The sequence below is a fragment of the Anomaloglossus baeobatrachus genome, chromosome 5, assembly GCF_048569485.1.
Source record: "Anomaloglossus baeobatrachus isolate aAnoBae1 chromosome 5, aAnoBae1.hap1, whole genome shotgun sequence".
Taxonomy (NCBI): Eukaryota; Metazoa; Chordata; class Amphibia; order Anura; family Aromobatidae; genus Anomaloglossus; species Anomaloglossus baeobatrachus.
The window spans coordinates 145,031,830-145,057,901 of record NC_134357.1 but is presented as its reverse complement, the minus strand read 5'-3'; the positions used below and the strand labels follow the sequence as shown (position 1 = coordinate 145,057,901).

Sequence of the window (26,072 nt, the reverse complement as noted above, 5' to 3'; positions counted from 1 at the left end):
CAGTCCATATTCTACCTCCCTGCACATTTTACATACTGTATCACAGGAAGTGTGTTCTGCGTGCAGATCTACACATTTTATAATGTTCGCACTTCTGAATATAAGAATAGACTTGTTAAAAACACATTCTGTATTTGCACAACTCTATGGCCCAAGAGATCATTAACTGAAACAACAACATCCATGCTCTTTGGTAACATTTTGCTACACAGAGCACAGTTGTGGTACAAAAGCTATATGCGTAATGATAGCGGTCGTAGGTGGTGCAACCATGACTGAGTCAGGGCGACCTCAACGCCCAGCTGTTAACTACCAACATCTGTGCCATCTACAAAAGAGGACACCATGCGTCATGAGAGCAGGGGAAGGTGGATAGAATTTCTTTTTTTTGGAGGAGGAGGAGGAAAGGGGGATTTGTTAGAGGCAGGATAGGAACATATATTACTAAGATGAGGACATATATACCAGAAAGGGGCCCAGGATGGGAGATATATATAGCATGATGTGGAAGATGTAATACAGGATGGGGGATATATCTACCATGATGGGGGACATGTCTACCAGGATGGGATCATACATACCACAATGACGGTCTTATATACCAGGAATGGTCCCAGGATGGGGCAATATATTCCAGGATAGGAGCCATAAATACCAGGATGCGGGACATATATATCAGGATGGAAGATATACAGGTGCATCTCAATAAATTAGAATATCATCAAAAAAGTTAATTTATTTCAGTAAATACAAAAAGGGAAAAGCATATAATATTTAGAGTCATTACAAACAGAGTGATCTATATCAAGTGTTTATTTCTGATAATGTTGATGATTATGGCTTACAGCCAATGAAAACCCAAAAGTCATTATCTCAGAAATTAGAATATTATATAAGACCAACTGAAAAAAATGATTTTAAACTTATAAATGTTGGCCTACTGAAAAGTATATACAGCAAATGCACTCAGTATTTGCTTGGGGCTCTTTTTGCATGAATTACTGCATCAATGCGGCGTGACATGGAGGCGATCAGACTGTGGCACTGCTGAGGTGTTATGTAAGCTCAGGTTGCTTTGATAGCAGCGTTCAGCTCGTCTGCATTGTTGGATCTGGTGTCTCTTATCTTCCTCTTGACAGTACCCCATAGATTCTCTATGAGGTTTGGGTCAGTCGAGTTTGCTGGCCAATCAAGCACAGTGATACTGTGGTTATGAAACCAGGTATTGGTACTTTTGGCAGTGTGGACAGGTGCCAAGTCGTGCTGGAAAATTAAATTTCCATCTCCAAAAAGCTTGTCAGCAAAGGGAAGCATGAAGTACGCTAAAATTTCCTAGTAGACAGCTGCGCTTGTGACGTGCCTGCACTAGTCAGGGTGTCACAGGGAACTGCGCTCCTGTCCTTATAGTGCAGAACCCACCATCCTTGGTTCCAGGTTCCACCCTATGGTATTGCTAACAACTGCATTCAAACCCTCAATCCACACTCACACCAGTATAGGACAGACAAACCAGTGGGTAGGTCTAGAGAGGAAAGGGCCGAAGGGTTAAGCAGACTGGTGGGAGGTGACAAGTCAGTGAGCTCCAGGGGAGAAAAGGTAGAGGAAGTGATGTAGAAACTCTCTAAAGGTAGAGGGGACCGGGGGTTGGAGACCCCAGGAAAAGTGAAGTAGTGGCCCTCAGAGTGTGAAGGGCCGAGGAGTCGAAGCTCCCAAGAGGTCGGACTAAATTGGGACACAGCAAAAGCAATACTATTGGGAGTGGATACCTGGACGTGCTCTCCTTCCTAAGCAGCAGTAGTGCACTGGGACTTTTGGTTCACCTGCAGCATGTGTGTGTAATGACTTTACAAAACATCATCCAGCACCACAATAACCGGCCTGAGTGAGTACATGGTAATCCCCTGCTTCCAGCAAGCCTGCGCTCCCCTGCACCCCACCATCCAGAGTCCCGGGGCCTTCCCTACCTTTGAAGGGTAACATCATCTAGCTGCCCCCATTCCACCACCCTGGGTACTCCCAACGGCAGTGGTGGTACTCCCTATTACCACCACACACCACAGGTGGCGTCACAAACTATCTACCTCTCCTGTAAATAACCCCCATCATGTTTCAGAGTGACCCCGAGCCCCCGGGTCCGGAGACCCTCGAGCCACAAGTAGTGACACCCCGATCCGAGCGGTTCGACCGCTTCTGGAGCGGGACTCGTTTGAAACACGCTGACTTTTGTCTTGCTAAAACACAGTGGACCTACACCAGCAGATGACATGGCTCCCCAAACCATCACTGATTGTGGAAACATCACACTAGACCTCAAGCAGCTTGAATTATGGCCTCTCCACTCTTCCTCCAGACTCTGGGACCTTGATTTCTAAATGAAATGCAAAATATACTTTCATCTGAAAACAACTCCTTGGACCACTGAGCAACAGTCGAGTTCTTTTTCTCCTTGACTCAGGTAATGGTGGCTTTACACGCTGCGACATCGCTAGCCGATGCTAGCGATGGCGAGCGTGATAGCACCCGCCCCTATCGTTATGCCGATATGTGAAGATCGCTGCCGTAGCGAACATTATCGCTACGGCAGCGTCACACGTACTTACCTGCTCGGCAACGTCGCTGTGACCAGCGAACCGCTTCCTTTCTAAGGGGGGGGGCGGTTCGCTCGGCGTCACAGCGACGTCACTAAGCGGCCGACCAATCAAAGCGGAGGGGCGGAGATGAGCGGGACGAACATCCTGCCCACCTTCTTCCTTCCTCATTGCTGGCATGTGGCAGGTAAGGAGAGGTTCCTCGTTCCTGCGGCGTCACACGTAGCGATGTGTGCTGCCGCAAGGACGAGGATCAACTTCGCCCACGCGACAGCAGCGATAATTGGGCGAGGACCCCCATGTCAACGAGGAGCGATTTTGGACGTTTTGCAACGATCCAAAATCGTTCCTAGGAGTCACACACAACAAAATCGCTACAGCGGCCGGATGTGCGTCACAAAATCCGTGACCCCAACAAGATCGCTGTAGCAATCTCGTAGCGTGTAAACCCGCTTAAGGCACATCTGGCCTTGTCTATTGGTCATGAGTGGCTTGACACATGGAATACGACAGTATGGCCTGGATACGTCTGTGTGTGGTTGGTCTTGAAGCACTGACTCCAGCAGCAGTCCACTCCTTGTGAATCTCCCACCAATTTTTGAATGGCCTTTTCTTAACAATCCTATCAAGGCTGTGGTTATCCCGGTTGCTTGTGCACCTTTTTCTAACACATATTATCCTTCCACTAAATTTTCTATTAATATGCTAGGATACAGCACTCTGTGAACAGCCAGCTTCTTTAGCAATGACTTTTTGTGGCTTACCCTCCATGCGGAGTGTGTCAATGACTGCCTTCTGGACAACTGTCAAGTCATCAGTTTTCCCCATGATTGTGTAGCCTACTGAACCAGACTAAGGGACCATTTTAAACACTTAGGAGGCCTTTGCTGGTGTAATCGTAATAATTCTAATTTTCTGAGAAAATGACTTTTGGATTTTCATTAGCTGTAAGCCATAGTCATCAACATTAACATAAATAAACACTTGAAATAGATCACTCTGTGTGTAACGAGTCTATATAATATGTGTTTCACTTCTTGCATTGAATTACTAAAATAAATTAACTTTTTGATGATATTCTAATTTATTGAGATGCACCTGTATATACTAGAATGGGCCCAGGATGGGGACATATATACCAGATTGGGGGTACATATAAACTGACTGTATGTATGTCATCATGTGGGTGAGCAGTTTGCTGATGTCAACATTGTAAAATGAGTGGCGATGGGGTTAAAGTATGGGCCGGCATATGTTATGGAGAACAGAAGCAAGTGCTTTTTATTGATGCCATTTTGATTTGCACAGCGATACTGTAATGAGACCCTGAGGCCCATTGTTGTGCCATTCATCCACGACCATCTCCTCATGTTGCAGTGTGACGCCCTGGGCAAGCCAGGGGTCACAGGTCATTACACCATCACACCCTACATCCCAGTCAGGAACACCAAGGCTACTAAAATCCTTGTTGCCTTCCTCCAGGGGCTGATGTTCACACCAGGGGGTGGGCCAGGCGGTTGGCTCCGCCCACCAAGGAGTACACAGCCCTGGAGGCGGGAAGAACCAGTAGTACAGCGAGGGAAGTGAGAGTGAGCTCAGGGGAAAGCTAGAATGAGGAAGTGGTAGAGGAGCTAAGTGAAAGTGAAGTAGTAGTGGGGCAAAGAAGAAGAGAGTAAAAGTGAGAGCAGAAAGACCTGAAGTTAGTCCAGCTAAGTGCAGGACGGTGTCAGTAGGGTCAGCAACAGCGGTGATCGTCTGGAGGGGGACTGCTCGGAGGTTGCTGGAAGGACCGCGGACGGGTAGTGGCCCGGCGGTCTGGAGCAGTATACGAAGGACAGTCAGCACCAGGGCAGGGGCCTCTCGGACCCCGGCAAGGCTAGGAGTCGCCAGAATTTGCCGAATCCGTCAGTGAAGGGGACGTTGATACCCCAACAACCAAGTCCTGACTGAAGGCAACAGTCCAACCATTGAGGAGAAACACCGCCACCGCCAGGGCACCAGTTTCTCAGGGCCAGCGCCTGCGGGCAAAGTAGGGCTCCTCCGGCCCATATCCAAGTCGAGGAGCGGGTTACCGGTGGGAACCCATCGCTACCAACACAGAAACACTAGGTGCAGGTCAAAGGGACATCACCGTTACCTACTGGGAGAGCAAGTGCAGCCGTCCGTGGGAACCGTCTTTCCAGCCGTGTGGTTTACCGTAAAACTGTGTCAACGTCTCAGGCTAAGTGAGTACCACAGTGCCGCAAGGCACAGCGCTGCCCCCGCGTCCCTGCGCCCACCAGGCCCTGCACCTTCCACTCCATCACTGGGCCCCGGGATCACCAACCCCTACCCACGGAGGGGCAACACAGCACCTGGCTGCTCCGCATCAGCACTCCCGTGATCCCCATATTGAGCAGCGGTGGTGCTACAAATCACCACAACCGTGGGTGGCGTCACGGACAATAGACTCAATCCCCACACCCAAACACCCCCCTTTCGCTCACGGGCGAGGAGCGCCGCTGGAGTCCCCGGGATCCGGCCCAGCGCTTGAGCCACCGAGCGGCAGCAGGCCGCAGCAGCCGCGGCAGAAGGACACGAGCAGCAGTGGGAGAGCGCGGCGTCCCCTCCTCCGCCCGCGACAGCAGCATAATAATGCATGGCCTCATATTGCAAGTATCTATACCCACTTCCTGAAAGTGGAAAACATCCCAGTTCTTGGTTGGCAGCATACTCACCGGGCATGTCACCCATTGAACGTGTTTGGGATGCTCTGGATCAGCGTATACAACAGCATGTTCAAGTTCCTGCCAATATCCAGCACCCTCATACTGCCATTGAAGAGGAGTGGATCATCATTCCACAGGCCACAATCAACAAAATGATCAACTCTATGCAAAGGAGATGTGTTGTCCTGCATGAGGCAGATAGTGGTCATACCAAATACTGACTGGTTTTATGACCCCCCCCCCCGGACCTCACTAATACTGTTAAACTGCACATTTTAGAGTGGCCTTTTATAGTAGATAGTTTAAGGCACACCTGCAGAATAATTATGCTCTCATCAGCATCTTGATATGCCACACCTGGGGTGGATGGATCATCTCAGCAAAGGAGAAGTGATTGTGACGCCCTGGTCTATCAGGTCGTCACAGGGTATTGTGCAATCTGCCCTTCTGCACAGTATCCACCCTCCTTGGTTATGGGTCCTGGTCCTTTGGTGTTGCTAACAGCTTAGCCAATCAAAATCCTAGGAACACTTTACACTCTACCCACCAGACACACCATTGGGGGGCCTGAAGGGAATAGGGCCGCCCACATGGGGGGTTGGTAGGAGAAAGTGAGAAAGTGACAGGAGTAGTAAGGAGAAGTGAGAAAGAAGTGGAAGGAGGAGGAGGTGAAAGTGACTCTCTGGGAGAGAGGGGTCACCGGTCCGGAGCAGGGCTCCTGAAGTTACTAGGTGGCAGACGTTGGTCGCGGCCTGGTAGGAGCTGGAACCCCGGTAGCAGGGGATCGTGTCAAGGGGCACGGACTGCCGAGGAGGGCAGCCGGCAGCCTTGAGCCATCTCCGGGCAGGGGCAAGGGCACGACGGGGTACGTGGACACTAGGCCAGGAAGTAGCTTCATGCGTTACGGTAATTTACCCAACGGAGGTGAAGACTTCAAGATTCATCCCCAACCCGCTCCAAAATCAGGGTACTAGCGCACCGATGGGATAGGACTTTCCCAATACAGTCCAAAGAAATCCTACGCGTGAACCCTGAGAGCAAACTCACTCCGTTAGCCATATGGGTGAGTGGGACCCGAAGAGTTTTATGCTTAAGGGTCCAACTAGAGAAACAGGTGCCAAGGAAAGGGCCACAGACTAACAGCAACACCAAGGGCACGGACCCAAGCGTGCTCCCTCCAAACTGCAGTAGTGCTCAGAATTCTGGTTTACAAGCTGTCGGTGTTGTTATTCCTGGACTGAGTGAGTACACTGAAAAGCCCCTCTTCCTATTCCCAACGGCACCCCAAGCACCAACTACTAACGGGCCCCGGAGGGGTTAAACATCCTGCTGCTTCACCATCACCACCGGGCTCCCCAACAGCAGCGTAGCAGCGGTGGTCTCCCACATTACCACGCACCGTGGGTGGCGTCACGAACTTCTAATCCCCCTTTACATATCCCCTCCTCCCTTTTTAAATTTAAGTGTCCGCGTAGACCCCTCGAGCCACCGCGGCTTCGGATCCAAGTGGCTCGGCCGCTGGCATGGGGGCGGTACATGATCACTAACAGAGATTTACATACATTTGAAAACAATATTTGAGAGAAAAAGGCCTTTTGTACATAGAAAAAGTCTTAGATCTTAGACGCTCATGAAAAGTGAGAGCAAAATCAAAAGTGTTGCATTTATAATTTTGTTGACTCATTAAGAGCAATGATTTTCATACCGGTCATAATGAGGGGATATGTTGGAGTCAGACATTTCTGATGCATTAACGCCTTTTATTGAATCAAGAGTGTCTGATCAGTGGTGTGTACTTCTATGCACATCACCACAAATTTTACTTTAGTCAGAGACTGGAGTAAGAATTATCCCGTAAGGAATTTTAATTAATGAAGAGTTATGGCATCAAGCCCCTGTCCCACTGCTGCTCTGTACATTTTGGTGGGCGAAAATGAATGACAGAATTCTGCTTTGTTGCATACGAGCTATGGTATACAAAGCTGGAACTCCACAGCTCCATATACTATATAGCAGGGGTCTCAAACTCGGCTAGGTGTATGGGCCGCACAGAGGAAAAAAATAATTTGGGGGGCCGCATTCTTTGCAGGACAAAGTGGCATTTTTATTGGTACCATATATTTTTTTTACACACCTTTGGATCACTGATTTTGAACATTTTTCACTTCTTTATTATAACAAATGTGCACATTCTTTGTTTAAATATATATAAAAAAAAATTGATGGTAAAAAAAAAAGTCATGCTTTATTTGTTTTGTTTTTTTACATTTTATCCCTTTCTTGTAACTAATAGTGTTACAATTATCACTATATAGAAATTTTGGCCAACATCTTTTAGTAATGTTCCCCATCTTGTTGTAATGTGCCCATCCTTGTCACCTTGTAGTATTGTGCCCCGTCCTACAGTAATGTGCTCATCCTTGTTCCTTGTCCCCATCCTATAGTAATGTCCCCAGCCTTGTCCCCATCTTATTGTAATGTGCCCATCCTGTAGTAATGTGTCCAGCCTTGTCCCCATCTTATAGTAATGTTCCCCATCCTTGTCCCCTTGTAGCAATATCCCTATTCTGTAGTACTGTCCCCATCATATAGTTGTCCCATTCTATAGTAATGTATCCATCCTACAGTAATGTCCCTATCCTATAGTAATATGCCAACCTTGTCCCCATCCTATAGTAATGTCCACATCCTTGTCCCCATCTTATCATAATGTGCCCATCCTATAGTAATGTGTCCATCCTTGTCCCCATCCTATAGTAATGTCCCTATCCTATAGTAATGTCCCCAGCCTTATCCATATCCTATAGTAATGTTTCTCATCCTTGTCCCCTTGTAGTAATGTCCCTATCCTGTAGTACTGTGCCCATCCTAGTCCCCATCCTATAGTAATGATGACCCCAGCCTTGTCCCTATTCTATAGTAATGTCCCCATCCAATAGTATTATGTCCATCCTTATAATGTCCCCATCCTTTATTAATGTCCCCAGCTTTGTCCCCATCCTATAGTCATGTGCCCACCTTGTCCCTATCCTATAGTCATGTGCCCACCTTGTCCCTATCCTATAGTCATGTGCCCACCTTGTCCCTATCCTATAGTCATGTGCCCACCTTGTCCCTATCCTATAGTCATGTGCCCACTTTGTCCCTTTTCTATAGTCATGTGCCCACCTTGTCCCCATCCTTTAGTCATGTGGTCACCTTGTCCCCATCCTATCGTCATGTGGCCACCTTGTCCCCATCCTATAGTCATGTGCCCACCTTGTCCCCATCCTATAGTAATGTGGCGGCGGCTGAAAGTGGGCAGTGGAGCTATAACTTACCGATCGCTCTCAGCTTCCACAGGTCGCTAAGGGGTTATTGTGCCATCCTTCACATACACACACAAAAAAAAAAAACACCATTCTGCTCACCTGTCCCGTGTTCCCTCGGCTGCCTCACATCTGGTTATTGCTATCTGCAGGCCCGTGCCTCCGATGACTATCGCGGCAGGGGCTGCAGCCCCTGGCAGCGATTTCTGTCAGATGAGTGTTTTGCCGGCGCTGCGCGCGCAGAGCCCTTACCTCGGAGTGCGCAGTGCCGGCAAAACATTCATCTAACAATGTGCAGATAGTGGCTGCGGCCCCTGCACCGGCCACGATGTTTAACAGGGAAGAGGGCCTGGGGACCGCACGAAGCAGCCTGAGGGGCCGCATGTGGCCCGCGGGCCGCGTGTTTGAGACCTCTGCTATATAGTAACCACTGCATAATGTATAGTGCTGTACTGTTTTTGGTGTGTATATTGTACATATCCGGCTGGCGCAAGAGCTGCAAGCAGCTGAATCTAGGGGTGCCATGTTTAAGACTCTTAATATTAATGACCTTTTCTAAGGAAAGGTCATCAATATTTAAGTCCTAGACAACAAATTTAGAGGGAATCTGTCAGTAGGATCCATTCTTTGAAGCCATCTACATGGGTATGGAGGTCATAGGAAGGTGAATCAGGTAAGCCAAAATAGTCATGCTTTAATTGGAGTCTAAATACCCGTGAAATAAGCCTATCAACAAAAAGACTGCTGTAATCAAGACAAAACAATAAAGATAATTTTTATTAGTTACAAATTATTAAAATCATATTAAAAAGACATAAAAGGAAACAGCCACTACAGAAAGAAAATCAAACGGTTGAATTTAACCCCTTTACGACTTATGACATACCAGTATGTCATAGATCATGTCTGTCCCTGCAATGTGATGAGATCAGCCAACATGCAACTAACAGGCAAGGATGGATCGGAGTTAAACCCCACTATCCATCTCTGATAGCAAGATTTAACATGCGCCGGTGCGTCATTCCCTGCCCCCGTCATGTGCATGACGTGATCACAAGATACCAATGGGTTGTCATAACAGCAGATAACTCCTGTCCGCATCATCATGTACTTCCTGTTAACGCCGGCTGAGGGCTGGCACTCACAGGAGATCAGCACTTCTGCTGTACGTAGCGATGCTGATGCACTGCTCTGTACAGCAGAAGCGCTCGGACTCAGCTTCAAATTCTCTAAGGGGACTGGTAAAAACAATAAAAAGTGTAAAAGAAGACATTTCTGTGCATATGTTCCGTCTTTCATCACTTCTTTAACAACTTCAGGGTTTGGACAAAGAAGATAAGAGCAGCTGGGAGCCATCCGCTCTCTATATTGCAAAGATGCCATCAGCATAGCCGCCACAAGAACAACAGCAAAGCCGCTTCAAGAAAATGACCACCATTGTCTAAAAAATGATGTGTGCACATGGACTCACACTGCGTATTGCACAGTGTAAGTGCATCCTCAGCATCCTTGTGGTTTGTGAGTACATAGAGAACTGGTGATTGGTAGAAACACAGCAAGGAAGGAATAATATTAAGTGTGTCAAAACACATTATATACACATGTGAGTGAAATACACTCCTTTTATGCCATTGGAACTCCATATTAGCAACATTTGTTTTACAAGCGTTTGGGAAATCATTGCAGCACACATGCTTTGTGGTATACTGAAAGTTTTTGCTTTATTACATCATGTGACCAGTTTATATAGTATCCCAAACAAAGAAATAACTTTTCAGGACTATGCACGTATAAGAGTGGCAGGGGTGTGTAGAAATGTGAAACATCCCTGCCCATCAATGTTAGCGGAGCTCTATGACAACATTCAGTTATCAGACAAGATGGTTTCTGTGATGGTGGAATATTGTGGATTGTGTACCATTTTGTGTGGGTTAATGTTTGGGCGTGGTTCACTGTCCATTCTGTGTTCCTTGTGTGTACATTGTCCCATTTGCAGGTTTAATTCCTCCCCTGCCAGGCTTTTGTTCCTAAGTCGTGGGAGGGGGCGTGAGATCCACCTAAACTCTCTGCTTACCTGGAGAATGGGGCAGTCTATTTGAGAACTTTAAGGAAGAAGGATTGATCCTCTGGGAGAAGCTGGGACTTCTCAGAGAGATGGGGACATTTATGCCACTACTGGACAATTTTACCCTCTGTTTTGTGGATTATGTTATGGACCATTTGATTTGCTTGGAATAAATGTGTTTTGGATTGTACCGCCGTCTCTCGCTCTGTTAATTGTGTGATATGGGAGAAGGACCCCGTGAAAGTTTCTATAAGAACAAAATGTATTGTATTCTCTCAAAACACTGTTGAAGGCTTCCGAAGTAATGATTCTGGCACCAGACATCACTTAAGTTATTGATTGTGTCTTTTATTTCTGTTTCTTTAGATTGACTCCTATGATATGACAATATCCGAAGACATTGGAGAGATTCAGTTAATAAAAATTGAAAAACATAAATACTGGTATAGCGATGACTGGTATTGTCGGCACATAACACTTAAGACTCCCACAGGAGAGTATTTGGAGTTTCCCTGCTACAGATGGATTATTAATGATAAGGAAACTATTCTTCGTGAAGGAACAGGTTAGTTCAGTTGTTATAGTATTAGCCATTTTCTTTATTGAAAAAACTGTATGTGAAGCTAAATACTAGGGATTCTCTGATTACCAGTCATGTGGCCACAGAAAAAAAGTCAGAAGGAGAAAGGTGAGAGACACTTTATTGTCACAGTAATTGGGAGGTCACAGCACATTTTTGAACCGAATGTAATGATAGATTTACATGAGTGCAGATCAATGATATAATGAGAGCTAATCAAGCTATAATAACGAATGATGATCAGTTTTGTAAGACTAAAATTTTTAGGAGTTCACTAAACCAGGTAAATTGGAACAGAAATTCCTAAATAGGCAGCTACAATTTTACACATTGCAAAACATTGCATCGGTCAGAGAAAGCTTTTATGACCTTGGTAGCAGGCGGACCATCTTCCCCATAATCTTTTAAAGCTTTCACATCACATGGTATAGTACAGTCAATCAGCAGGGACTAGCATAGCTGGCATAAATGCAGAAGTAGGAAATGCGGCAGCCAGTTTGGGGTGAATCTGGATAGTGAGAGGATGTCATAGCGTACAACGTAGCCATGGAGAGAGAAAAACATAATATACTGAAGAAACTGTACAGTTAGCGTGTGACAGCTGAGCAGTGAAGAAGTTTAGTGTGCAGGAAAAGCAAATAATACAGATTTAATCAATAGGGAGAGAGATAGGAGGGCAGATAAAGTTCGTAAGGCCGGGCCAGGAAGGGCCACATAGCTGGTAGCTGCTGCTGCTTGTGTGCTTAGCAATGTATTCACATAGTTTAGTATTTGTGCAGAAGTAAGTGTGCCGCCCCTGTGCCAGCAGCCAGTGCTGCTCGGATCCGGATCTAAGGTACGGCTCGACGGGTTCTCCGGACCCGGGGGGGGTTGCGTGGACACTCCGAATAAAGGGGGGCGTATTTATATGGGGTTGTTTGTAAAATGTCCCAATCCCTCTCGGTGGGTGGTTGTCTACTTTTCGGGACTTAGGTTGGCACAGGACCTAAAATCCTGCCCTCAATCGGTTAGTTAGCTAGGCCGTCGGTGCCGGTCCTGGCTTCAGGGTCCAAGTACCCCCTCTGTGCACACGGTTTCCAGGTCTGTTCCCCGGTGTTGGTATCGGCAGGCTCCAACCCTGTCCCGGTCCACCTCGGATCCAACTAGCCGTCTTCCCATCTCCTACAGACTCTGGCTACCGTCTGCCACCTAGCCAAGGTGTTAGGGTTCCGACCCTGGCACCTGTCAGCCTGACTTCCTGCTTTATACTCCAAACTTAATCTTTATCTGACTGGTTTTCCCGCCCCAGGCTCTCCAGACCCCTAGGTGGGCGTTCCCAACCACCTGGTCCCGCCCACTGGTGTGTCTGTCCTTCCCTGAGGGGGGTGACTAGGGTTTCAGGTCGGCTGTTTTAACCCTTTGTGGGATTGGTGTTCTGCGGGGGCCTACATGTACAACTTCCTGGTTTTCCAGGGCGCTACATTCCCCCTTGGTTGAATACAGACCATCCGCGGGCTGTCCGAACACCACCGTTTATTATAACCGGAACTGGAAAAAGATAAAAAGGCATAAATACAAGTATAATAACAGTGAACAATTTCTTCCCTTACGGGAGGCACATTTCTTAAACGTTGCACATTTAAACGGAACGGGACGGACCGGGCCACCTTCTTGTTGCTGCCACCCAAACAAACCTGACCCTGGTGCCACCCCTAAGAACTGGGTGACACCCCTTTTCCCAAGTCCAGGAATGGGTCCGGGTGGTAAAAAGTTCCTTACCCGGCAGTCCTTGTCACGGGTTCCCAAGTCCGGGGACCCCTGGCCTGGAGGTTTGTCACCGGTTTTGGTAGTGACTGGGCCTCGGCCGACTCTACCACAGGCCCTTCCTCCAATCAGCCTCTCCAGTGGCTGCCGCGGGACAAGAAGGGTAGCTTCAGGGCTGTATTTTGCCTTCGTGCTGCCCTAGGCACTTTAAGTGGTCGCGCCCCTTAGTGACAACGTAAAACTGAGTTTTCGCACACGACATCTGTTTAAGGCAGATCTACTCTGTAAAACACTTTAAAAAGTATCAATAAGAAACTAACCCCCCCCCCAATGGGAATCACCACAGGCACATCAAAACATAGCATGAGTATAAAATATTCCCACCACACCGTCCCCACTTATATACTGTGACTGTGACACTGCCCCTAATAAACTAAAACACCACTCTGCCCTCCCTTATAAACCACTGTATATCCACCACACCTTCCTCGATTATGAAATATGATCTGTACATTGTGAGGAGGGAGCAGCATGATGTGAGGACAATGTCCCATGCATGCTGCCCCCTCCTCATAATGTCCCATGCATGCTGCCCCCTCCTCACAATGTCCCATGCATGCTGCCCCCTCCTCACAATGTCCCATGCATGCTGCCCCTTCCTCACAATGTCCCATGCATGCTGCCCCCTCCTCACAATGTCCCATGCATGCTGCTCCCTCCTCACAATGTTCCATGCATGCTGCCCCCTCTTCACAATGTCCCATGCATGCTGCCCCCTCCTCACAATGTCCCATGCATGCTGCTCCCTCCTCACAATGTCCCATGCATGCTGCCCCCTCCTCACAATGTCCCATGCATGCTGCTCCCTCGTCACAATGTCCCATGCATGCTGCTCCCTCCTCACAATGTCTCATGCATGCTGCTCCCACCTCACAATGTCCCATGCATGCTGCCCCCTCCTCACAATGTCCCTTGCATGCTGCCCCCTCCTCACAATGTCCTATGCATGCTGCTCTCTCCTCACAATGTCCCATGCATGCTGCCCCCTCTTCACAATGTCCCATGCATGCTGCTCCCTCCTCACAATGTCCCATGCATGCTGCCCCCTCCTCACAATGTCCCATGCATGCTGCCCCTCCTCACAATGTCCCATGCATGCTGCCCCCTCCTCACAATGTCCCATGCATGCTGCTCCCTCCTCACAATGTCTCATGTATGCTGCTCCCTCCTTACAATGTCCCATGCATGCTGCTCCCTCCTCACAATGTCCCATGCATGCTGCCCCCTCCTCACAATGTCCCATGCATGCTGCTCCCTCCTCACAATGTCCCATACATGCTGCTCCCTCCTCACAATGTCTCATGCATGCTGCTCCCACCTCACAATGTCCCATGCATGCTGCCCCCTCCTCACAATGTCCCTTGCATGCTGCCCCCTCCTCACAATGTCCTATGCATGCTGCTCTCTCCTCACAATGTCCCATGCATACTGCCCCCTCTTCACAATGTCCCATGCATGCTGCTCCCTCCTCACAATGTCCCATGCATGCTGCCCCCTCCTCACAATGTCCCATGCATGCTGCCCCCTCCTCACAATGTCCCATGCATGCTGCCCCCTCCTCACAATGTCCCATGCATGCTGCTCCCTCCTCACAATGTCTCATGTATGCTGCTCCCTCCTTACAATGTCCCATGCATGCTGCTCCCGCCTCACAATGTCCCATGCATGCTGCTCCCTCCTCACAATGTCCCATGCATGCTGCTCCCTCCTCACAATGTCTCATGCTTGATGCTCCCTCCTCACAATGTCCCATGCATGCTGCTCCCTCCTCACAATGTCCCATGCATGCTGCTCCCTCCTCACAATGTCTCATGCATGCTGCTCTCTCCTCACAATGTCTCATGCATGCTGCTCCCGCCTCACAATGTCCCATGCATGCTGCTCCCTCCTCACAATGTCCCATGCATGCTGCTCCCTTCTCACAATGTCTCATGCTTGATGCTCCCTCCTCACAATGTCCCATGCATGCTGCTCCCTCCTCACAATGTCCCATGCATGCTGCTCCCTCCTCACAATGTCTCATGCATGCTGCTCCCTCCTCACAATGTCTCATGCATGCTGCTCCCGCCTCACAATGTCCCATGCATGCTGCTCCCTCCTCACAATGTCCCATGCATGCTGTTCCCTCCTCACAATGTCTCATGCTTGATGCCCCCTCCTCACAATGTCCCATGCATGCTGCTCCCTCCTCACAGTGTCTCATGCATGCTGCTCCCTCCTCACAATGTCCCATGCATGCTGCCCCCTCCTCACAATGTCCCATGCATGCTGCTCCCTCCTCACAATGTCCCATGCATGCTGCTCCCTCCTCACAATGTCTCATGCATGCTGCTCCCTCCTCACAATGTCCCATGCATGCTGCTCCCTCCTCACAATGTGCCATGCTTGATGCTCCCTCCTCACAATGTCCCATGCTTGATGCTCCCTCCTCACAATGTCCCATGCATGCTGCCCCCTCCTCACAATGTCCCATGCATGCTGCTCCCTCCTCACAATGTCCCATGCATGCTGCTCCCTCCTCACAATGTCCCATGCATGCTGCTCCCTCCTCACAATGTCTCATGCTTGATGCTCCCTCCTCACAATGTCTCATGCATGCTGCTCCCTCCTCACAATGTCTCATGCATGCTGTTCCCGCCTCACAATGTCCCATGCATGCTGCTCCCTCCTCACAATGTCCCATGCATGCTGCTCCCTCCTCACAATGTCCCATGCATGCTGCTCCCTCCTCACAATGTCCCATGCATGCTGCCCCCTCCTCACAGTGTCCCATGCATGCTGCCCCCTCCTCACAGTGTCCCATGCATGCTGCCCCCTCCTCACAGTGTCCCATGCATGCTGCCCCCTCCTCACAGTGTCCCATGCATGCTGCCCCCTCCTCAGTGTCCCATGCATGCTGCCCCCTTCTCACAATGTCCCATGCATGCTGTCCCTCTCCATGAGCTCCTAATGCTGCCTTCCTCTTTTCCATAATGAGACCTTCATGTTGCCCCACTCATGCTAAGACCACCACACTAACGCTTATGCTGAGACCCCCCCACACACACACTACCCCACTCTTGATATTGACTCCCCTACATTGCTCCACTCCATACTGATCCCACACATGCTGCCCCTTCTTCACAATGAGCTCCCAATGCTGCCCCCTCTTATTCTGTGTCCTGGGGGACCCAATCGATTTTGTCATTGCACTATCCCTCATCCCTTGTCCTCTGTCTCTAGCATTAGCCCCTCTCTCCCACTCCCCCAGCATCAGCCTCTCTCCCCCAGCATCAGCCTCTATCTTCCCTCAGCATCAGCCTCTCTACCCCAGTCTCAGCCTTTGCCTCCCCCCAGCCTCAGCCTCCCTCCAGCCTCCCTCCAGTCTCAGCCTCAGCCTCCCTCAAGTCTCAGCCTCAGCCTCCCTCCAGTCTCAGCCTCAGCCTCCCTACAGCCTCCCCCCCAGTCTCGGCCTCAGTCTCCCTCCAGCCTCCCCCCAGTCTCAGCCTCCCTCCAGTCTCATTTTCTGCCTCCCTCCAGCCTCCCCTGAGTCTCAGCATCCCTCCAGCCTCCCCCCAGTCTCAGCCTCCCTCCAGCCTCCCTCCAGTCTCAGCCTCCCTCCAGCCTCACCCCAGTCTCAGCCTCCCTCCAGCCTCCCCCCAGTCTCTGCCTCTGCCTCCCTCCAGCCTCCCCCCAGTCTCTGCCTCTGCCTCCCTCCAGCCTCCCCCAGTCTCAGCCTCTGCCTCCCTCCAGCCTCCCCACAGTCTCAGCCTCTGCCTCCCTCCAGTCTCAGCCTCTGCCTCCCTCCAGCCTCCCCCCAGTCTCAGCCTCTGCCTCTCTCCAGTCTCAGCCTCTGCCTCCCTCCAGCCTCCCCCCAGTCTCTGCCTCCCTCCAGTCTCTGCCTCTGCCTCCCTCCATCCTCCCCCCAGTCTCTGCCTCTGCCTCCCTCCAGCCTCCCCCCAGTCTCTGCCTCTGCCTCCCTCCAGCCTCCCCCCAGTCTCTGCCTCTGCCTCCCTCCAGCCTCCCCCCAGTCTCTGCCTCTGCCTCCCTCCAGCCTCCCCCCAGTCTCTGCCTCTGCCTCCCTCCAGCCTCCCCCCAGTCTCTGCCTCTGCCTCCCTCCAGCCTCCCCCCAGTCTCTGCCTCTGCCTCCCTCCAGCCTCCCCCCAGTCTCTGCCTCTGCCTCCCTCCAGCCTCCCCCCAGTCTCTGCCTCTGCCTCCCACCAGCCTTCCCCCAGTCTCTGCCTCTGCCTCCCTCCAGCCTCCCCCCAGTCTCAGCCTCTGCCTCTCTCCAGCCTCCCCCCAGTCTCAGCCTCTGCCTCCCTCCAGCCTCCCCCCAGTCTCTGCCTCTGCCTCCCTCCAGCCTCCCCCCAGTCTCTGCCTCTGCCTCCCTCCAGCCTCCCCCCAGTCTCTGCCTCTGCCTCCCTCCAGCCTTCCCCCAGTCTCTGCCTCTGCCTTCCTCCAGCCTCCCCCAGTCTCAGCCTCTGCCTCCCTCCAGCCTCCCCACAGTCTCAGCCTCTGCCTCCCTCCAGTCTCAGCCTCTGCCTCCCTCCAGCCTCCCCCCAGTCTCAGCCTCTGCCTCTCTCCAGTCTCAGCCTCTGCCTCCCTCCAGCCTCCCCCCAGTCTCAGCCTCTGCCTCCCTCCAGTCTCAGCCTCTGCCTCCCTCCAGCCTTCCCCCAGTCTCAGCCTCTGCCTCCCTCCAGTCTCAGCCTCTGCCTCCCTCCAGCCTCCCCCCAGTCTCAGCCTCTGCCTCCCTCCAGCCTCCCCCCAGTCTCAGCCTCTGCCTCCCTCCAGCCTCCCCCCAGTCTCAGCCTCTGCCTCTCTCCAGTCTCAGCCTCTGCCTCCCTCCAGCCTCCCCCCAGTCTCAGCCTCTGCCTCTCTCCAGTCTCCCCCCAGTCTCAGCCTCTGCCTCCCTCCAGCCTCCCCCCAGTCTCAGCCTCTGCCTCCCTCCAGCCTCCACCCAGTCTCAGCCTCTGCCTCCCTCCAGCCTTCCCCCAGTCTCAGCCTCTGCCTCTCTCCAGTCTCAGCCTCTGCCTCCCTCCAGTCTCAGCCTCTGCCTTCCTCCAGCCTCCCCCCAGTCTCAGCCTCTGCCTCTCTCCAGTCTCAGCCTCTGCCTCCCTCCAGCCTCCCCCCAGTCTCTGCCTCCCTCCAGTCTCTGCCTCTGCCTCCCTCCATCCTCCCCCCATTCTCTGCCTCTGCCTCCCTCCAGCCTCCCCCCAGTCTCTGCCTCTGCCTCCCTCCAGCCTCCCCCCAGTCTCTGCCTCTGCCTCCCTCCAGCCTCCCCCCAGTCTCTGCCTCTGCCTCCCTCCAGCCTCCCCCCAGTCTCTGCCTCTGCCTCCCTCCAGCCTCCCCCCAGTCTCTGCCTCTGCCTCCCTCCAGCCTCCCCCCAGTCTCTGCCTCTGCCTCCCTCCAGCCTCCCCCCAGTCTCTGCCTCTGCCTCCCTCCAGCCTCCCCCCAGTCTCTGCCTCTGCCTCCCACCAGCCTTCCCCCAGTCTCTGCCTCTGCCTCCCTCCAGCCTCCCCCCAGTCTCAGCCTCTGCCTCTCTCCAGCCTCCCCCCAGTCTCAGCCTCTGCCTCCCTCCAGCCTCCCCCCAGTCTCTGCCTCTGCCTCCCTCCAGCCTCCCCCCAGTCTCTGCCTCTGCCTCCCTCCAGCCTCCCCCCAGTCTCTGCCTCTGCCTCCCTCCAGCCTTCCCCCAGTCTCTGCTTCTGCCTTCCTCCAGCCTCCCCCAGTCTCAGCCTCTGCCTCCCTCCAGCCTCCCCACAGTCTCAGCCTCTGCCTCCCTCCAGTCTCAGCCTCTGCCTCCCTCCAGCCTCCCCCCAGTCTCAGCCTCTGCCTCTCTCCAGTCTCAGCCTCTGCCTCCCTCCAGCCTCCCCCCAGTCTCAGCCTCTGCCTCCCTCCAGTCTCAGCCTCTGCCTCCCTCCAGCTTTCCCCCAGTCTCAGCCTCTGCCTCCCTCCAGTCTCAGCCTCTGCCTCCCTCCAGCCTCCCCCCAGTCTCAGCCTCTGCCTCCCTCCAGCCTCCCCCCAGTCTCAGCCTCTGCCTCCCTCCAGCCTCCCCCCAGTCTCAGCCTCTGCCTCTCTCCAGTCTCAGCCTCTGCCTCCCTCCAGCCTCCCCCCAGTCTCAGCCTCTGCCTCTCTCCAGTCTCCCCCCAGTCTCAGCCTCTGCCTCCCTCCAGCCTCCCCCCAGTCTCAGCCTCTGCCTCCCTCCAGCCTCCCCCCAGTCTCAGCCTCTGCCTCCCTCCAGCCTTCCCCCAGTCTCAGCCTCTGCCTCTCTCCAGTCTCAGCCTCTGCCTCCCTCCAGCCTCACCCCAGTCTCAGCCTCTGCCTCCCTCCAGCCTCCCCCCAGTCTCAGCCTCTGCCTCCCTCCAGCCTCCCCCCAGTCTCAGCCTCTGCCTCCCTCCAGCCTCCCCCCAGTCTCAGCCTCTGCCTCCCTCCAGCCTCCCCCCAGTCTCAGCCTCTGCCTCCCTCCAGTATCAGCCTTTGCCGCATCCCCCCCCCGCATGCGCAGATCTCCGGTCTGCATTAGAGACACTCCCACGCTCCTTATGAATCCACTTACCTGCTCCAGTGCCCGCCGCCATCTTCCTGGCTCACGTGAGTATCCTCTTCTCTGACACCAGCTTCCATCACGGCGTCATCCGCGGCATCCTGCTGTGAGCTCTGCATGTGACGTCCACACAGCAGTGGACGCAGCACAGAGGAAGGAGCTGATTGGCGCGTGCCTGTGACCCCAGAAGTGCAGGCGCCGGCAGTTCCGGGGTCAATCAGCTCCCTGTGCTCGGCAGCCACAAAAAAAAAAATGTAAAAAAAAAAAAAAAAAAAAAAAAATTTTTTTTTTTTTTTTTTTGCTGCCAGAAGGTGCAGCCCCTCACAATCTGCCGCCCTAGGCACCGGACCACGGGTGCCTAATGGTAAATACGGCCCTGGGTAGCTTAAGGTTATTTACAAGGCCCAAAAGTTTTTGAAGCTGGCTTTCTAGTCCAATGCCGTGGTCCATGTTTACAAACGATAACTGTAACGGGGGCTCAACGTTAACTGGGGTAGCCGGGAACTGCTACCTTAACAATCTTCCTTGCTTGCAGATGGCAGAGGGGGGTGTAGGCACACTTCTTCATCTCTCCTTCCCCACTTCTTCACGTCGAGGGCAAACCACCCCCTCTCTCCGCAATGCTGGGTGTAGGAGACCAGCTCTCCTGGCTCCAGGTCACAATCAGGGTGGCCCTTAGGCAAATGAGAGGCCACGTCCCTCTGGGACACAAAATTCTTAGCCTCCAGGCCCGGTTCATATATAAAGCCCCATCCCTTTTGGGGGTTGAAGTGCCGGACCTGTCCTTGGAACATCGGGCCCCGCACCCGGAAAGTTGCCTGCCGGAGGTTATCTTTCTTTCAATATGTCCTGTGTAGGACTTCGGCCTTCCGCTTCTCCCGGGCCGCGATCTCCATCTTCAGCTGTTGCCGCTGCTGCTCCCAATACGGAGTATGGGTTCCGCACTCTGCTCCCTCCTGCTCTTGGACCATCCGTACGCCCTCACTGCCAGCTACAACCGGGCTCACGCAAAGTGGAAGAGGGCTACATCGGTCCGCGGCCTGCTCTGCCACCCTGCAGGAGCATCCCGGCTGCGCCTCAGCCGGGAATAGGTGCTAGGAGGCGGCCGGCGTCTTTGCTGACTGCCGGTCGGGCGTCGCCTCTGCTGCGGCCGGGCGGATTGCAGGGGCAGACGTCATCATGTGCGCTGCCTTCTCCAGGGTCGGGAGTGATGTCATCTCTGATGCAGCCGGGCTCAGGGCCGGAGGGGACGTCTTCCGGGCCTTGGTCTTTCGCGGGGCTGCTACGGGTGCCAGAGCGGTGGTATGCTCATGGCCTGAGGACTCCGTTGCCGGGTCCTCGCAGGCGGACGGAACAGAGGCCGCTGCCGTTGCTGGTGGCAGCGGACCGAGTGGGGCGCCAGCTATAGGTACGGGCAGTGAGGGAGGCAGCGTGGCAGACGGGGGCAGACCGGGCCCCTCAGCCTGTTGGGCCAGTCCCGGTGGGACATAGGGGCGTGGGTCACTTACCCGCTCCTCCGAGGTCACCTCCACTTCACGGGCCAGGACGGCTGCGGCCAGTTCCTGCATCTCGGCCGTCCATCTCTTCAGCAAGATGTTAGCCTGGAAGAAAAAACAAAAAAGCTAGCACTAAATGTGCACTACAGCACAAAAAATTCCAACTGTACTTATTATAAATATGAGATTTTTGGCAAAAAATTGCAATTTCTTGAGCCACCCTGCCACTTCATGGCAAATCTCTATTGGGGCAGTCCTACACTAAAATATTTTTATAAAATGTGCCATACGGCCTCACATATGAATAGTAGAACTGCTCTTAGCAGCACCTACTTGGTCTATTTCAATCCCGTACCCATGAATGAATCATGGCTGTGGGCGGGACAGGTCCAAGCAAATGCTGCATGAAGTGGTCGGTGGCTGACCCCTTGCTATTCATCCCAATTTGGGATGTATTCCACCTGTCTAGATTTTGGCGATTGGTGACTGTTCACATTCAGTCATCAGGCCCTGTCCACAGGCTATTTACTTCATGCAGCATTTGCTTGGACCTGACCCGCCCACAAGCCATGATTCAGTTATGGGTACGGGATTGAAATAGACCAGGTGAGTGCTGCTAAGAGCAATTCTACTATTTAATATGTGAGGCCGTTTGGCACATTTTATAAAAATATTTTAGTGTTAGGACTGCCCCAAATGAGATTTGTCGTGGAGTGGCGGGGTGGCTCAAGAAATTGCAATTTTTTGCCAAAAATCTCAAATTTATAATAAGTACAGTTGGAATTTTTAGTGCTGTAGTGCACATTTAGTGCTAGCTTTTTTGTTTTTTCTTCAGATGTTAGCCTGGGCCTGGATTTTTCGGCATATTCGTTCTGTCTGGGCTTCCACCCAGTCTGCAGTCCCGGGGGCAAACGCCTCCATCTTCGGGTTGCCGGACCGGTCAGACATCCTCTCCGCGTGGTGTCCAGGAACGGAAGATGGCAGAGTCCTGGTGTCCCTGCCTCTTATTTCTTCGGATCACATGCCGCTATTCCCGCCCTCCCCCCTGATTTTTCGTGAGCAGACCTTTTATGCGGCTTGCTAGTTTCGTTTTTGGCCTCAGGGTTTACCTTCCGGCCTTTTTCCCAGGGGTCGGGGCTTCGGCTTTGCGCCTTTTTCTCGGGGAAGAAGACGCTGGGCTGTTGTTTTTCATGCCCAAAAATGGCGGCAAAGATGGCGCTTTTAAAAAAGTTTGCAGCGGAGCACCGCTGACAGTCCAGAACAAGGCTCACTTTCACCGGGAAAGTGAATGGGGAAGAATCCTGTTCGTGACGCCAAGTTTCGGGGTGTGCCGCCCCCGTGCCAGCAGCCAGTGCTGCTCGGATCCGGATCTACGGTACGGCTCGAGGGGTTCTCCGGACCTGGGGGGTCGCGTGGACACTCCGAATAAAGGGGGACGTATATATATACGGGGTTGTTTGCAAAATGTCTGTGATGCCATCCACGGTGTGTGGTGATATGTAGCACCACCGCTGCAGTTGTGGAACTCCCGGGATGATGGTCTGGCAAATGGATGTTAACCCCTCCGTGGGGCCCAGTGTCTCTATGCTGAGGAGGGTGGTTGCAGGGGCCGCTGCACCCGGCCAGGCCGGGGATGTTACTCACGGTCAAATAAAGCACACAAGTCTTGTGGTAAACCAAGGTGATGGTGGCCGGCTGCCGCAGACGGGTGTATATGATCCCAAACCCGGGCTGGTAGTCAAAGTCTCTCTCCTCTGCACTCAGTATTTTGTAGGTAGGACTTCCCGGTTTGAAACATGGGAGTCCGCTCCCGGTCCTTTGGTTGGGAGCCGTGCCCGTCTGACGCTGACCCTTGGGATCTATGGGCCCTGGCGGTAGCCCTATCCCTCTCGGTGGGTGGTTGTCTACTTTTCGGGACTTAGGTTGGGACAGGACCTAAAATCCTGCCCTCAATTGGTTAGTTAGCTAGGCCGTCGGTGCTGGTCCTGGCTTCAGAGTCCAAGTACCCCCTCTGTGCACACGGTTTCCGGGTCGGTTCTCTGGTGTCGGTACCGGCGGGCTCCAACCCTGTCCCGGTCCACCTCGGATCCACCTAGCCGTCTTCCCGTCTCCTGCAGACTCCGGCTACCATCTGCCACCTAGCCAGGGTGTCAGGGCTCCGACGCTGCACCTGTCAGCTTAGGACCTCCACTCCCAACTTCACCTTCAACTTCACTTATCTCATCTAATCTGACTGTTTTCCCGCCCTGGGCTCTCCAGACCCCTAGGTGGGCGTTCCCAACTGCCTGGTCCTGCCCACTGGTGTGTCTGTCCTTCCCTGAGGAAGGTGACTAGGGTTTCAGGTCGGCTGTTTTAACCCTGTGTGGAATAGGTGTTCTGCGGAGGCTTACATGTGTATCTACCTGGTTTTCCAGGGCACTACATAAGCCACCAATATTGTTGATCACTTCCTTTTCAGGAAAAGTTAAATAGTGGTTTAAAAGACAAGGCAATTTAAAAGAAAAAAAAACTCACCATAGCATGTAAACGTGTGCCACCACTAAAAGCATCAGCACCAGCATTGCCACAGGCAGCAATACTATCAAACTCAGGTCACAATTCTCTTCATTAACCTGCGGGAAGCCTATTAGTTGGGGAATAATCAGAGGACGTTATTGATTATATCACTGAATTTGATATCACTGATCACTGATTTTGCTCACAACAGGATTATGTTACCTTATCTTAATCTTTTCAATTGTGGACTTTCAATTCCATCAATGACATCTGTCTTTTTTCACCACTGGTCAGGTGCCTAAAGGGGGCTTTACACGCTGCGACATCGCTAATGCGGAGTCGTTGGGGTCACGGAATTTGTGACGCACATCCGGCCGCATTAGCGGTGTTGTTGCGTGTGACACCGATGAGCGATTTTGCATCGTTGCAAAAACTTGCAAAATTGCTCATCGGTGACATGGGGGTCCATTCTCGATTATCGTTACTGCAGCAGTAACGATGTAGTTTGTCGCTCCTGTGGCAGCACACATCGCTATGTGTGACGCCGCAGGAACGAGGAACCTCTCCTTACCTGCCTCCCGGCCGCTATCCAGAAAGAAGGAGGTGGGCGGGATGTTCCGGCCACTCATCTCCGCCCCTCCACTTCTATTGGGCGGCCGCTCAGTGACGTTGCTGTGACGCCGCACGGACCGCCCCCTTAGAAAGGAGGCGGTTCGCCGGTCACAGCGACGTCGCCGGGCAGGTAAGTATGTGTGACGGGTCTGCGCGATGTTGTGCGGCACGGGCAGCGATTTGCCCGTGTCGCACAACAGATGGGGGCGGGTACCCACGCTAGCGATATCGGGATTGATATCGCAGCGTGTAACGTAGCCTTTATCCCCTAAGACAATGCACCCCAGCTGCTGATAAAGATATTTCGCAACTTCTTTGAGTTGATGTGTTGAATGAGAATACTCAGTATTTTTACTTGGATGAAAAGGAAAAGGAGGAGGTGGAAGTTATGACTCAAACCCCGAGCAGTACTAGTGGAGGTAGTTGCACTGTCAGTTGTGGCAGCAGGGACATTGGTAGTGGTAAATACAGTAAGGTGGTAGTGGCACTCGAGCTTAGGACATTTCCAACACTTAGGGGTACTTTACACGCTGCGACATCGCATCCGAAATATCGTCGGGGTCACGTCGTTAGTGACTCACATCCGGCGCCGGTAATGTCATCGCAACGTGTAAATCCTTTGTGCGACGATAAATGATCACAAATGCATCGAAAATCGGTGATCTGTGTAGCGTCGGTCATTTTCATAATGTCGGGTCGACTGCAGGTACGATGTTGTTTGTCATTCCTGCAGATCCACACATCGCTGTGTGTAAACCCACAGGAACGACAAACATCTCCTTACCTGCATCCCGCCGGTAATGCGGAAGGGAGAAGGTGGGCGGGATGTTATGTCCCGCTCATCTCCGCCCCTCCGCTTCTATTGGCCGGCCGATTAGTGACGTCGCGGTTACGTCGCTGTGACGCCGAATGCACCTCACCCTTGAAGGAGGGATATTTCGGCAGTCACAGCGACGTCGCTGAGCAGGTATGTGCGTGTGAAGCTGCCGTAGCGATAATGTTCGCTACGGCAGCAATCACCACATATCGCATATGCGACGGGGGCAGGTACTATCGCGCTCGGCATCGCTAGCCGATGCTAGCGATGTCGCAACGTGTAAAGTACCCCTTAGACAATGGTAAGGGATGTTGATGACTTTGTGGTATAAAGTATCTAGGTACCAAATCAGGGAGACAAGAAGGTGATATCATCAGAGAAGGAGGAGTCGAGCCACATTTAGGTCAAAATATCTTCTATGAGCATATTTGTTTTTTCTGTCATTAGCTTGGAAGTAGTTGATGCTGCAGGTGAGCTTGGTGGAGGATAGTTGCTTCTGTACTTCAAGCAGCAAACGGCACACTGGAAGCCCAAAAAGTCCCTTTGGCCTATATAAAAAGATCATTGCAATTAAAGGGAATTTGTCATCAGATTTGGTGACTGTAAGCTGTGGCCACCATGTGAGCCCTTATAAACAGCATTCCAGGATGATAAAGTGGAGATGAGAGACCCCTGTAGCGGACCTCCAGTCCCCCAACGCACGCCTCGCTTCTCCTCCCTGATGAGGATCGGATCGCTTCCTGGTGAGGCGTGCTTTGGGGGGTCGGAAATCTGGTACAGGGAAGCTCTCATCTCCACTCGGGGCTCTGACAGTAGGTTGACTTGCATTCAGCACTTTATCAGTCTGAGGTATGTTATCCACAATATGGATCTGAGGTTAGTTTCAGTTTTGGCTGAACAGTGTCCATTTGGGAGATATTATGATTGTTATTCTCACTGTGTGATTCTAACAGGCTTCCTTAGACTTTAGTCATTTGAGCATATAATCTGTTGCAATTGTGACGCCCTGGCACCCCCAGGTGGTCACACACAGAATAGGCCTCCGCATAACACGTTCCCTCACAAAGCCACGTTACACC

General features: G+C 52.2%; 1 protein-coding gene across 2 annotated transcripts in view; it reads left to right on the top strand.

Annotated features, from left to right (window-relative positions):
- The window catches only part of ALOX5 (arachidonate 5-lipoxygenase), a 357,857-nt gene that overhangs the window by 174,136 nt on the left and 157,649 nt on the right, over window positions 1-26,072 (top strand). For both annotated transcript variants that reach the window (XM_075348962.1, XM_075348961.1), the window contains exon 2: window positions 11,036-11,234. In XM_075348962.1, the coding sequence (XP_075205077.1) occupies window positions 11,051-11,234 (184 nt within the window). In that variant the 5' untranslated portion in view covers window positions 11,036-11,050. The remainder of the gene's footprint in view (window positions 1-11,035; window positions 11,235-26,072) is intronic.